This window comes from Limanda limanda, chromosome 5 (assembly GCF_963576545.1).
Source record: "Limanda limanda chromosome 5, fLimLim1.1, whole genome shotgun sequence".
Lineage (NCBI taxonomy): Eukaryota > Metazoa > Chordata > Actinopteri > Pleuronectiformes > Pleuronectidae > Limanda > Limanda limanda.
In genome coordinates, this window is record NC_083640.1 from 6,284,168 (window position 1) to 6,298,982 (window position 14,815).

General features: G+C 41.0%; 1 protein-coding gene across 1 annotated transcript; it reads left to right on the forward strand.

The window, feature by feature from the left end:
• The first annotated feature begins 2,466 nt into the window (after positions 1 to 2,466).
• On the forward strand, positions 2,467 to 13,073 carry atad1a (ATPase family AAA domain containing 1a). The gene is made up of 10 exons (XM_061071693.1): positions 2,467 to 2,498; positions 3,984 to 4,184; positions 4,330 to 4,428; positions 4,512 to 4,632; positions 6,456 to 6,656; positions 7,733 to 7,839; positions 8,025 to 8,114; positions 8,683 to 8,733; positions 8,905 to 9,083; positions 10,178 to 13,073. The coding sequence occupies exons 2-10, from the start codon at positions 4,011 to 4,013 to the stop codon at positions 10,305 to 10,307; spliced, it is 1,152 nt and encodes a 383-aa protein (XP_060927676.1). The 5' UTR covers positions 2,467 to 2,498; positions 3,984 to 4,010; the 3' UTR covers positions 10,308 to 13,073.
• The last annotated feature ends 1,742 nt before the right edge of the window (positions 13,074 to 14,815 follow it).

The window sequence follows — 14,815 nt, forward strand, 5'->3', positions numbered from 1 at the left end:
TAGCTACTATGCAGACTGGTAAAATAATGAATCAGTCAGACGTCTCATCAGTGGGTCGGTGGAGTCGAAGCCTCCATGAGATATGATTCAATCACATAGCTATTAGCATGGAGCCATCTTTCTTGGACGACGAAGCTTGGATGACAACACATGCAGAAGAAGCGTGTCTTCTTTGCTCAGGACGCCATTACTCCACAATATGTCTTTGTAGGAATCGGCTGTTGTATTTATCTTTAAAACTGTGTTTATAACCTTCAAGTTTTATTTCAGTCTGGTGGAGGTATCGACAGCCTTGGGAGCTCAATGTGTTGTTGTTCTTTTATTTTATTTTTTCCCCCCGTCCACCCGCTTGAGAGTGGTTGTTTGGCCAAGGTGCATGGCGTTGTGGGAGTACGGAGCCCCAGCTGCACTTTGCAGATACACAGGCCTGTGCTTTCATGCCCACCCCCGTCAAAATGGCCCTGTCAGGCTGCTATCTCCTGGGACTCGCTGCCGCAGTACAGGGGGATTAAAGCTTTTTATGAAGCATTTTCACAGCCAAAGGTGTGAGCAATAGCAGCCTGTGTGCCATTTACCACAACAAGGGTGGACTTAACCACGCTGGACTCTGGAGCCAGAACTGTCCTGGAGGGAATTTTGCATCCAATTTGGGCGACTAATTAAGCTACAAAGGAGTGAGACAAAGAAAAGAAAACAATCCCCCCTTTTCTAGCACATTGTTCAAAATACAGTTAATTATGCTCCCAGAACACTGGGGGAAACTGGGCCAGGTTGTACTCCTTGTCCTGCATGTGAGGTTTCCCTTACAATGAAATGTTTTTGTTTATATTTGCATAAGAACTGTGAGTCTCGGATCAAAAAACACCTAATTAAATCTGTGTATTCATTATATCATTTGATTCAAAATGTTGCAATCTACGGAGTTAAAGTGGGCTTTTATATACTTCTATATTTCAGTTTCTTCTGAACAGCGTAAGTCTGTGATGCATTGATGAAATCCTGATGCAGAGACCAGTCTTGGTGTGTGCACAAACAGCAACAGCATTATTTAAATGTACCTCTGCAATCTGTGACAATGAACAATCCCTTTGGCCCATGTGTGATGAATTGCTTGTAGGAGAAGCCCATTTGTTACAGCCTTATCTGTGAGGCTGCAGTTTGGAAGACTGAATTATCCATTATCAGACAGCACTGAAAATGAGTGGAAACCAAACACAGATTAGGGCTTCAGATTTAAGCTACCGCTGACTGGGGCACATTTGCATGGAGACTACCCCAGGTTATGCTTGGTTGTTTGGTTTCCAATCATGGTTTAATCAACAAATCCAGACGTCTGCAGCCAAATACTAAAGTTGGTTTTGAATTTAAAATAGCTTTTAGCACACCAAAAAGTACACGTTTTATAACGCTTCTCGGGCAGGGGGAGGCTTAAGACAATCCCAGTTGGCTGGGTTAGAGACGGGTGACGGGTCGCACCCTGAACAACAGGTCACCAGTCAATCATAGGGCCAACATACGGACACAAACAACCACTCATACTCGCAATCACATTAACGATCAGTATCGAGCCTCCAATCAACCTAATCCCCAGTCTGCATGTCTTTGGACCGTGGGGGGGGGGGAAGCTGGAGTACCCGGAGAAAACCCCACACAGGAGACAGACAGGAGAACATGCAAAGCTCCACACAAAGAATGTCTTGCTCGGACGTGACAGTGATGAACACAGTGCCACCCTAACTACAAAAAGTGTGAAGGATTACAGCTGTGCAACATTAGAAAGCTCCAGAGTCCTGACATACCTTCTTCTTCTTCTTCTTCTTCTTCTTCTTCGCCTATTCTTCTATTCTTTTAGAACTCTAAGCTACTGGCTGCCCCTTGGCCAAGGCTGGAGGTTAAAGGTGATTGTGCTTTTACTGTTGCTGCAACAAAACTTTTGAACAGATCATCTTTGACAATTAAGTGATTCCCCTTCGTAAGGTTAAACTGAAGACCTTGATATTCTCTCAGGCTATTGACTCTCCATATTGTTTTTTTATTACTATTCTGTAGACTGTGGACAACTCTGGTTGTTTTGAATGTGCTTTATTTAAAAAAAAATACACTTCTTTATTAGATAAATGTATTCCTCTGAGAATTGAGAACGATAGAGAAGTACTTAACTCAAACCTGCCTCACCACCTTTACCTGATATCAACCTCAAATTACACCGATCACTGCCCCTCAAACTCCCACACAGGTATTTGTTCAACTCTTAAATACCAGGACATTACTCTTCCTCTACTGTGTGACATCCCTGTGTTCTCATTCACAAACCGTGGTGCTGGTGTGTGAATCATCCGTGTGGAAACTCTGCCATCCTGTGGCTGACTGCGTGAAACTCTTCGTATCGAACCCCGGAACCAACGCGTTTGTTCCCACCCGAGCGGCAATACGTGGTGCACCGTCGATGCTAATGTTTTGCATTGTGGTGACACCGCTGCTGCTCCTCGCTGTAGTTAGTGAGTAAACCCGTTCTGTCTCTGTGTCTAATGAGTGATGCTGTGTTGATGTTCACACGGATAACGAGCACAAGTCACATGTTTAGTTCTTCTTCGGGTTTATTTTCAAATGCCACGACCCCACAGTGGCAGTTTGGTGCTTGCTAGTTGCAGTTGGGTTAGCTTTAGATGCTAACTTGCAAATTAATCACCGGTCCGTGGTGTTAAACCGTGGATACTGTCAACCGGTGCGGGTATAAAAACATCTAAGTTCTTATAATGGTAGTAGATATTGTAAATTGTCAGGTTAGCTTGAACTGGGGGAACTGTTTTTCAAGACTAACCCGAGCTGTCATTAAAAATTTTGGGATTTGAATGCTTTACTTCACATATGTCCAGCTTTATATATGGAAAACATTTATTACGACTTGTCCCTGATCCCCTCTGATCCACTCTTTAATTCGGCCCACATCTGATCCAGGTAGCTTTACGTTATGCTAACACTAATCCTGTTTTTAAATGTAGCTTAAGCTACCAACAGTCTTCCTTGGTGTGTTTGGGTGTTCAACCAGAGCTGGAGTTCACTCACTTTGAATTGTTTTGCTGAAAATACAGGGATGTTCAATTAGGGGTGGGAATTGGCAAAAATTTGACGATTCAATAGTATTGCGATATTTGGGCCACAATTCAATAGTATTGCGATTCTGCGATATATTGCGATACTGCAAGTATTGCGATTCGATTCTGGGATTTATTGCGATTCATGTCCCCCATATTATTCAAAGGCATTACAAAAAATGAGGAAAATAAGACTGCTCAACTCACTTCGAATGTCACATTTAATTCTGTGAACAACATTGTCTTCTACACATTAACTGAAGTGCAAAAACTAAGAAAGGGTAGTGCAAAAACTTTGTCCTTGAACATTCAGTACACAGGACCATTGTAATTATTTTCTGAATAGGAGACCTCTCACATGAACACTGAGCTCAATCATATAAATAAGAGTAACCTAGAGCTTCAATCAGATTGAGACCTGCAAGGTCATGACCCAAAATGTTAAATTCATTTGGGAATATTGGCATTTTTGTTCAGAAAAAGGAGTTGGTCAACATGCTCATATGTTAAAGTGCTCCTCTGGGACGTTACTATATCTCCTGCAGTGGAGAACATCCTTTCCGCTGACACACTAGGTATCTTTTAAACTCTGAAACTCTCCTCATCATGCTTTGCCAGCCAGGGGTTGTTACATATATAATTGTAAATAAATATTTAAAATATTTAATATTTTGTGCTACAGTATCGATATAATCGCGGGCGCAAAATATCGCAATACTGAACAGAATCGATTTTTTTCCCCCACCACTATTTTCAATTGTAGTGGACACCACAGTGGATCCTAGGTGTGCTTCTGGTGACCTGCATGTAAATCCTGATGTTCCTTAGGGTCATTATTGTCTTCCTGTGTCTGTCTCTCATTCCTGTCTCTCCCACCTGTCCATCCAGCCGATGGTCTGACATCAGCTGGCAGAGATGCCGTTCAAAGATCTCCCCCGAGAGGCCCTGCTGCGGCCCCTGTCCCGGAATGAGGTGGTGGGCATGTTGCTGAGGTTGACCATCTTTGGTGCAGCCACGTACTACAGCATCAAATGGGTTCTAGACGCCATGGATCCTACTTCCAAACAGAAAAGCCAAGCCAAGAAAAGGGTAGGTCCATCCCATACGCATGAAATAGTTCATTACAACAAGGTCACGGTGGAGAGTCACGTCAGTGTCATTAAATACTGGAGCTGCATTTATTACTCTTTGTCTGTTAAGTTCTTCTGTCATTCGCTGTGTCTTATCTCTCCAGGCAGAGCAGTTGATGAAGAGGATTGGTGTGGAGGGGGTAAAACTAACAGACTATGAGATGAACATTGCATCTCAACTAGTCGATCCACAAACTATGAAGGTAACCGTAGTCATCCTCTTCCACTGCACCGTCCCTGACAAGACAAAAAGACAGGGTTTTCACAGTCTTCTATCTTTCTGCAGGTGTCCTGGAGAGACATCGCTGGTCTGGATGAGGTTATCAATGAGCTGCAGGACACTGTCATCCTTCCCTTTCAGAAACGACACCTCTTAGCTCGATCCAAACTCTTCCAGCCTCCTAAAGGTACCACAGCATGTCGCCTGAACAGAACTTGGATGGTGAAATTGTACAGATAGATATTCATTCACTCACTCAGATACACTTTGATTAACTCCTTACAGCAACTGTGAGTGATGTACCTACTAATGGAGTGGAAATGTCACATTGATATCTTGAAATTTACACTAAATATGAGATGTGATCTGTAACAGAATAAGAAAGAAAATATCGGGAAAACCTTGAATATCTCCCTCATATAATTAATGAATAATATACATGGTGCACAGCAAAATCAGCATACCTAAATTAACTCAGATTTGATTACAGTGACACTTAATAAGTGTAATTATTGACTCTTTTTGGAGTTCAAATGTAACACTTCAAATCCCTCTAATCGATTTAGTTTTTTATCAACACTCGTATGTACTGGATAAATAGCTAAACAACAGACAACCAACACACCGCTGATCTGCGGGGCAACTAGCCAGTGAGACCAGAGTGTAGGTTCCTCATTAACTCGCTAAACCGTGTGAAGTTAAATTCACGGCCCAAAGCAGTTTTCACAAGTCAAAGATCATCTGTCTCTGCTTCACTCTGTGTGTCTGATGATGGGGGCGGGATTAATTTATTGAAATTGACTCCTAAGGTGTCACAGCCAGGTTCTGAGTTTAAAATGGAAAGTAAAGAGTTAATACATTTACACTTAGAGATTTGATTTAAAGACACTTCATCTTGACACCAACTATTTTCCAACTGAGATTTAAATATAAGAGTTTTGACTCTGTCCAGAGTATAATTAACTTTTCCTTTGCTCAAATGCGACCAACACCAAAAATGTAACTCTTATGAATTTGCTGTGTGCGCTTTAGATATTGTGCTAATACCATCAACAGACGCTCACAGTCTTTATTGAGGATCTGCCAAGCTTGTACTGTGGCCAACATCTTGTTCATGTTAAGGAATTTGTGTCAACAGACTGCTTGTTAGTGAAATGTGTTAAGTTGGATTGAGATCAGGAGACAGACTTGGCCACTGAAGACTACTGTTAGATGTGGAGCTATAAACACCCCTTGATTGCCAACAAGATAAGGTCCTGCTGCATTGTCCTGGAAGTGTGGGACTATGTATAGAAAGATGTCCACTGTTCACCATGTAAGGATTTCAAGATCCTCATTGTGCTGAAGAAAGTCATCTTTTAACATTGTCAATATTTATTTCGAAAATGTGCTCGAGCAAATGAGTATACAATCAAAACAATAAGAATCAAATCACGCACAGTTGCACAGAGTGGACTTTCTGTACGGAGACGTGAGAAACTCAGAGTGACAACCATTACTACAAAACTTAACTGGTCTTGGTTTCATGGCAGAGTGGGAAAAGATTATTATATTTTTAATTTAGCAGATGTCTGCAGCATAACAAAAATGAAGAGGTCTGAATTTGACCACTTGGAGGAGTGCTTTACTCTTGGTTTTATACAAAAATTCCGGATGAGTCAGCCTCCAGAATTAGCTGCTTCGTAAAATACACTTCCATTCCTAGACTTCAAGTTTTATTTATGTCATGTATCTATTACAAATTTTATTCTGTGGGAACAGATGTTGGTTTAACTAATGTAGAAGAGAGCACCATTTAAGGAGAGAAAGATCTCCTCAGTGTTCAGCAGTTGTTGATGCAAATCACATTTTCTTTCAGAATTGAAGCCAAAAATCGTTTGAATAATCCTAATTTAATCGTTATGCTTACATATTTCATAGAACCAGAAATTTGAAAAGGAAGAACTGTAAAAAATAGGTTCTTAAAAGCAACAGTGAATCTCAGTAACTGTGTATTTTATGTCCTTACAGGAGTTTTATTATTTGGTCCTCCCGGATGTGGAAAGACCATGATCGCCAAGGCAACAGCCAAAGCTTCAGGGTGCAAGTTTATCAACCTTCAGGCCTCCACACTGACGGACATGTGGTACGGCGAATCACAGAAGTTGACTGCTGCTGTGTTCTCATTGGCTGCCAAAATCCATCCATGTATCATCTTCATTGATGAAATCGGTGAGTGGATCTATTACCTGGAAAATGTTACTTTATTGCAGTGTCAGATGTGATTTATCCTCTTCTTCACTCTTTCATGCAGAGATGATTTTATATATTTGATAGTCATAGACTTTAGATGATTGTTTTCATGCCCAAAAACCAATTGGATTCCTTCAGAATTTGTCATCCTTTAAATGCTGAAAGCAGCTTTTAAACCCAGAAGAAAGATATTTCTCCAGCAGCACGTTTCTTGCTCAGCAGCTTGTTACAGAGTAGTGAGTGAGGTTTCAGAGCACTGTTTACGGACTTATACCCCTGTTCATTGTCCTAAGGTCCTCTGTCATGTCAGTGTAGGTCAGGAATTTGGACATGGGGAGCGCCCCCCATGACACAATCGTGACTTGTTTATATTCTGATGAATTGGCCTTTTTGAAAGAATGCTGAATCAAGTTTACTAACAGTAGCTGTTTGCAATGTTCCCATGGATGTGCAGACAATACTTAGATTCTAAAGGAAACAAAAAAATGTGATGATTCCTAGAAAGTCCTACAATATATGGAGGATATTTCTTTTATTTGGCTTTGTGGACTTTTTTTTTAATGGACATTATACGTATTGGTAGGTTCCAAATGTCTAAAATTTGCGTTTAAGTAAGTGAGACACTTTTGGTCTAAACTGTCCATCATTGCAAAGTGAAAGTTAAATCAACCCTAAAAAAAGTTTTTATCTTGTTAAGTGTGATTTTTGGCACGAGCTGTGGTAATCAAGTACTAAGGTGTCTTTATTGGCTCCATAATAGTTTGTGAGCCGTCCAAATTATCCAGCCACACTGGCATATCTCAGCTCCTTTCAAAACACTGGCAAGCGTCCATCTTTGCCGTGCTTCTCTCCCTCACAGTTCTGGAGTTTGAAAACACAAAGTGCTAATAGTGATTTAGGCAATATCATACTGTTGTATAAGCAGGACAATCCTAATCAATGCCCCTGGAACAGCCCACACCAATTTCAACATGTTGATTTCAGTGAATTATTATGACTTTTGTTTAAACTCTGTTTTCAAGGTTTCATTTCGCCCCTTGTCTCCTGTTTGTTAGAGTCCTTTCTCAGGAATCGCTCCAGCCTCGACCATGAGGCCACAGCCATGATGAAAGCTCAATTCATGAGCCTGTGGGATGGTCTGGACACATCCTCAACCACCCAGGTGACATAACCAGAGCTCTTTCATATTCTGTTTCATACCCTCGAGAATGAGTCACACCGGATCTCATGTTTCTTAAGAACTGTCATTGGAGTGTACAGAAAAACAAGCGAGACATCAGACTTGTCCTTCATGTTGCCAGGTGCTTATTTTATAATGTTTTCACGCTGTGGTTTCTATCGTTAAAGGTGATGGTGATGGGAGCGACCAACAGGCCACAGGATGTGGATCCAGCCATTCTGCGCAGGATGCCCACCACTTTTCATGTTGGTCTCCCGGTAAGATGCAGACACATGCAACAGTCTTCATGTTTATTTAAAACTGTTATTTCATTAAGTGAATTCTCAAATCTTATCTCATGTACAACTGACTTCTCCTGCAGTGATTGTAACTGTTAGTTGATTTAACCATAGTATTTTAATGAATCGTCAAAAATGATTGTTTATGACCTTTTCCCTTGTATTACTGTATAGATATATGCATATTTATTTCATTCTTATTTATTTATTTTTTTCTTTCTATGTATTAACTCTTCATTGTTCCCTCTGCACCATTGTAAATGAGGGTGTTATTCCTCAATGTGTTTTCCGAGGCTTAAATAAATAATCAATCAATGTTTGTAGAATAGTTGACAAATAAAAATAAATATAGTATGAAACATGTTGGAAGAATCATGTTTACTGTTTCACAGAGGTATCCAAAGGTCCACTCCTCGATTCAAATAAACAACCTAATATTTGTAAACATTGTATAATTTTAAATAAAAAACTCTAGAATTTACCTTTATTTGCGAATAATATTTGATTGACTCTTTCCTAACGAACTATTGTTATGTTGTCTTTGCAGAACCCAAGACAAAGGCAGGACATCCTGAGGCTGATTTTAGCAGGAGAAAACGTAAGTGATTTCTTTTCACCATTATCAGCTGAGGAACAATTTATTAAATTTCTTTGTTTCTATCTTAGTGACCATATTACACCAGTTTCAGTTGGCAGCAACAAAAAATTGTGAAATTTGTGTTAATTTGTACATAATTGACTCATATTGCTGCCCTGCTTTTCTGTTCAGTTGAGCAACGCCATTAATCTGAAGGAGATTGCAGAGAGGACAGACGGCTACTCCGGCAGCGACCTGCGGGAGCTGTGCCGCGACGCTGCCATGTACCGGGTGCGGGACTACGTCCGCAAGGAGCAGATGAGGCAGATTGCTCAGCAGCCACAGGAGTACGAGGAGGATGAGGAGGAAAAGTATGACTCACTCAGACACCCACAAGATTTCATATTCCTTCTGTCCACTGGCATCTCTTTGTTCCCTTAACACTCTGAGGTTAGACCGATGTGGGTTTTTTGAAAGATATATGTGGCTGTTAAATTCATTATTTGACTTTGACGTCTTTTGAAACAATATTCAGACTGTGAGATGTTGAAAGTACAAATATTGTCTTAATAAGTGCAGGTTTAGATCTCATATGCAGGTGCTGCAATATTGATAGCAAAGTAATGTGTCATTGAACTGAGCTTCATGTTACAAGTGGATCAGGATGATTTTTAAAGCACCTCATATTTTACATAAGACTAAATATCTGATCTATGTAACCCATGTGTCAGCTCAGTCCAAAAACAAAAAGCTACGAGTGCTTACCCGGGTGTGGTGGGGTTGCTCCACTGGTGCTCTTCAGTTTGGGGATCCACACATTGGGAAAGTGACAAAATCCCTTTACTGAAAGTAAACTTAAAAAGCATTCATCTTTGACTGGTGAAGGAACTGACAAATTGTAATTCTTGGTGGAGGTGAAACCGCTCCAGGAACCCAACAGTAAATAACAGTTACATTTATGGTTCAGCCGTTCGTCGTGTCTTTCTGTGGATTATTTGTCAGTGGCGTTCTGAAGCCACGGGCTGTGTCTCAAATTGGATGCTCCTCATATGTAGCTCACTGTGTGAGTTAGCAGTGGGTGGTGCTTCAATCAAACGTGGCTGTTGAGTTCTCATCAGAAATGATTATCACAATACCTGACAATTATCGTTGGCCGAAAATTAAAAATTTGTTAGTGGTGACTCACTTTCCTCTACGTATCCGAGATGGCGACCGATGGCGACCGCTCAACCTTTTGACTGTTTGGAATTCACCATGCAACATGTCGCCCCACCTTGCAGTGTGAATGTACATGTATGTTAAAAATATAAAAAGTACGTCAGATTAAAATGTCCAGCAAAGTATATTGATTAATTGATATACTATTGTATTGACAGTGTACTAACTGTAAAGAGTAGTATAATGTGTAGTATGGAATTGCTGCTGTTGATATGTTTATTTTATACCTCTGACCTCTTTCTTCCAGTCTTCTGGATGAGGAGAGGTTGCGACCGGTCACCCAGCTGGACCTCCTCTTCGGCCTGGACAAGATGAAGGAGTCTAAGCAGGCCACAGTCTTCATGTTACCCAGCGCTCAGGACGTTCCCCTGGACTAAACACCAACAACGCACCACTGGCAGGAAAACCTTATCTTCTCATTTTATTCCAAAGTGTGTTCCAGCTCACAGAGCAGAGAAGACTCGATCATATCTGAGGTGCTGTTGGGCAAATTAACGGACATCAAAGTCCTCTTTCTCAAACTTTATTTATTCCGACAGAGGTTGTTGTTCTGAGCATGTTCCTTTTCAGCACAGCCTCACCACGTGTACAGTTACAACTCAGACTTCTCCTAGTGAGCCCTGACAGCTCCACTAGAGCAATTTACTGTCACTGTCTTGCTCCAGTGCACCAGGACAGTTTCTCTGGGAGAGTACAAGGCATTTAACATAAAGTTTATGAATCTCATAAGTCAGGAGACGTTCAACGTTTGGACTCCAGATCAGTGTAACCATCCTTCAACGTTTGCTGCTTGATTTTTAAGGGCACTTGGAGAGTGCATACCTCCGCCAAGGCTGATTGGTCACTTTATCTCCATATTTCATGTTTGCAAAGTGTGAAAAAATCCTGGATTCCCTCGCTTATCCGATCCAGTATTTAATGGCTTCTTCCTTGGGTCATGCTCCATCCCTCCACAAAATGTCATGAAAAATTGCTGGTCATTTTTTTTCTATTTCTGCTGACAGAAACAACAGATAGACGGACAGATAGACAGACAAATTAAAAACAAGACTTCCTTTTTAGAGATAACTATCAATCAGTCGTTTTAAAATGATTCAAGGACATGAATCATTTTAAAACAATATTATCCAAGTTCTTGAAATGGTTCAGCTGATCCCAAAGTCTCATCACACAGTAGGCAAATTTCAAATGAGCGGACATCTGGCGAAAATTGACTTTCAGGAAGATCACTAACCACTCACTGTATAAGTATTAATCATTAAGTCATGATGAATGTACTTGTCTCAGTTTGAAAAGCACTCCAACTCAATTTACTTGCTGTCGTCTTTACCTGAACCAGTTTTCATTCTCCAGGTGGATCTACTGACACTGTTTGGACTTTTTTTAAGTTATCAAAAAATGTAATTTCATCCCTCTCTTTCAATTCTAAGCTTAAATATATAGCTGAGTTTTCTTGTTTGATCACATCTCTGCTTTTGAAAGTGAGAGAGGATACATTTAGCCAACATGAGGTTGTGTCTGCTTTGATGTGATGTTCCTCATGTAATGAGTTTCTGCTCTTGAGCAGTAAGTCAAAATATCCCTTTTTGTGATATTTTTACAGTTATGTAATGTAATTTCAAGTAAACAATTTCCTGCCTGTGGTCATGAGGTCGACACTGCTCTGGAAACTGTCAGGGCACAATATGAACATGATGAAGAAGAGGAAGAGCAGAGTCAGGCAGCCAGGGGTGAAATATAACAGGTTGGCAGGAGCTGAGATAAACACCACTACATCCTTCCTCTGGGAATACGTCAGCTCATAGTCATTGTACATTGTGGCAGGACTGCTTTAGTTCTAGGCATAAAGTCAATCACCGCACTATGTGTTTGGTCTAAACAGCCAATAGCAATGTAGCATGAGTGCAGCTATTTCCCAGAAGTGTAGACAACCACACAAACATGTGTCGAGTAGTAAAAGTGTCATCACTTTAATAGAAACCACAGATTTAATGATGCAAGCACAGGGAAGAAATACAACACGCACATCTTTTTATTGTGTTGATCTTTATCCTAAGTGGCTGTAAACGTATACTTAACTGTTATCTCACCTGTCAGCTGTTCCCAGGGGCATCACTTGTGAAGAAGTGACAGAGAAATATTGGGTTAAAGTGAAGCCCAAGACTTCGGATGTAAAGTAAAGTTACCAAGTCTGCTGAATGGTGTTTTTGTGTGTTAAAAGCTGCTTTGAAACTTCTTAGCTTCACATTTGTTATCATCCAAAAAGACAAAAGCTCTGACTTTTTTAGTCTCGCACTTACTGTGTCATTATTATTAATAGTGAGCTCCAGGGTTTTTTACTTTGAATTTTATGTTTTTATCTATCAATCAGCAAGTGACAGCAGTGCTACTTTGACAGCATCCATCAGAGTTACTTTTATTCTCACTTCCTGGAGGGCCTTTAAAACTCTCTCATCGAGCCGCCAGTGGGAAGATGTTGTGACAAGCTTTTCTGCCTCTGTACAAAAAGCCTGATTGTTTTCCGTATGGTCGCAGCGTGTGTCCGTGGGTCTGTTCGGCTCCCGCAGACCTTTTCTCCCATGCACTCGGAGCTGGATTCCAGGGTGTAATTCACCCATGACCAGGTGGTGGCACTATAGCCTCACTGTCCTGTCACTGAGGCATGTGTCACAGGCTGAAAAACATACACTGCTTTTATTTAGAGCAGTTTTGTATCATTTTGGTGAGACAATTCAATAGAGAAGCCTGCATACTGGATGGTTTCTTCCTTATTGGTCCTTTGGGTGATGTTTAGAAATCAGTTGTTCTTCATTAGAGTACATGGGCTGACAGTTAAAGGTCAAAATGCTGCGTTGCCATGTAAACCATGCAACTGTGTCGCTGCTCGCAGGTCTTGCCTGCTTTACACCTGTAAATGCTCTCCCTCCAGTCAGTGCAGTATGACTTAACAGGCCGTTCATCAGTTAGAGACTTGAATTCATGGATACACTCCATACTCACTCACTGTAAATTAAACTGTCAACTATGTGTACGTGTCTGATATGAAATTTTAAACACTGAACTGTAATTATTCAATTAGACAATTTTTTTTCAACTAGCAAAACCTTATGTCTAATTTCCGCATGAATGTCACCTTGTCTTTGTCCGTGTTTAAGTGTATTAATTAATAAATATCATCCTTTTCAAACCATTAGTCTATTTAGCTAATATTTATCCTGAATTATTCCGAACCTATTCAAATTTTTAAATTGGTATTTGCATGTTTGCTTGGCACACAAACAAATGGCTTTCTTACCAATAAGGCATATGTTGTTTTTGTTAAAAATGTTCAGGCTGCCAAAAAGTGATTTTTAAAGGAGACTTGTGTATTTGGAATCGTCTCACTCATTATAATCTCTCTGTATAATCTCTGGATAGAGATCAGACTTCCAATTTGTCACAAATGGGTTTAACAGGATCTGCTAATGAAAATGTGTATTTATAAATGTGTAAACAGATATCAGAAATGTTTATCCAGCTCCAGTCTACACACAAAAACCAAGCAGTTTAAAGCCACGTTAAATAATTTTTTTGCACACATCACAACCTGAAGACACTATTCAGGCTGTTTTCCCAGCAGAAGAACGAGTCCACATCCTGGCAGCAGCTCATTCAAATCATAAATTTACACTAGTCTGTCTTCAGTTGGCAAATGTATGTGGTCTAACAGTGGGGTAGGGGAGGTAGTCTGTCTGTTTAGAAAAACGTCTTTCCCTATTTCTCTATGAAATGGATTTTGCGCTGGTTTCCCTGCTGAGTGAATAGATAGCTTCTTACCGCCGCTGGCCCACCTGCGGGTCGCTAGCACCGTGGATAACTCTCACCCACGGCTAAGTTCTATATGAACATCTAAAAGATTCTCATCCTTTTGGAAAATGAAAAACATACTTGAAAGCTAATTTCTTGCAGAGGTGTTAGGATTAACGGCAGCATACCTCTGCTTAACATTCATGACACATTGACATCGGGGTAATGCTGAAGAACTCTCACTGCTATATTCAACAGTGTACAGTAGCTGTCTTTAAGGGGAGTTGATGGATAAAGAAGTGATCTCCACCCAGGAAGCAACCCACTTTCCTGAACATGAGGCATGACGGAACATTAAGTTGACCTTTCTCTGCACGCGCAGCCAGCAGCACTGAGGAGGACAAAGCAGCACGGAAGGCTTCTGACAGTGTGGTCCGGGACTTCTGGATGTAACCAGTGTATTTTAGGAGAGTGATGCAGTTAATTGTTGCCTCCAACTCGCACGGATAGCAAGTTGATATTTACTCTCCAGGCTTTAATGAGGCAAAGTCTGCCGAGGTTTCCACCATCTAAGTTCTGCAAGCATGCGTGTCTGATCTTTGACTCAGACCCATTGATTAGTTATTCATAAAGCTATTGATGTGTTATTCATGAAGAGGGAGTCAAAGTGAAAGTCTCCATTCCAGCTTTTTTCAATTAGAGGAGGACAGCTCCCAGTCGATAAACATGGTGGAAGAAGCTCTCCCTCGCAGCACAGCTGGCTGGAGATGTCAAAGGCTTCCCATGGAGCGGAGAGCTCAGGCGCACATAGATTCACTTTTGTCCGGCCATGGTCTGTCAGCACAGCCGCTCTCAGCGCTGGTCTGATGGTCTCAACCTTTTCGCCATCAGATAGGAGAGAGTGTGTAATGGCCCCGCTCTCTGTGACAGTCCTCTGAAAGCCTCAGAGCCATCGGACATGATCGAGCGAGCCCAAAGAAATCCACGGCAGCTGTTATCCCTGCTGCAGTTCACAGCAGGATATCCTTGTTGCCTGCCGATGCCCGGGGTTTTATAGCCAGGGTGGATAACTCACAAAGCCATATTACATAAGCATATG

Excerpts from the sequence above, each read along its gene's own strand:
- atad1a (XM_061071693.1), top strand. The coding sequence starts at position 4,011 with ATGCCGTTCAAAGATCTCCCCCGAGAGGCCCTGCTGCGGCCCCTGTCC. Across the intron at positions 7,840-8,024 it reads ACACATCCTCAACCACCCAG|GTGATGGTGATGGGAGCGAC; the intron begins GTGACATAACCA and ends CTATCGTTAAAG. Across the intron at positions 8,734-8,904 it reads TGATTTTAGCAGGAGAAAAC|TTGAGCAACGCCATTAATCT; the intron begins GTAAGTGATTTC and ends TTTTCTGTTCAG.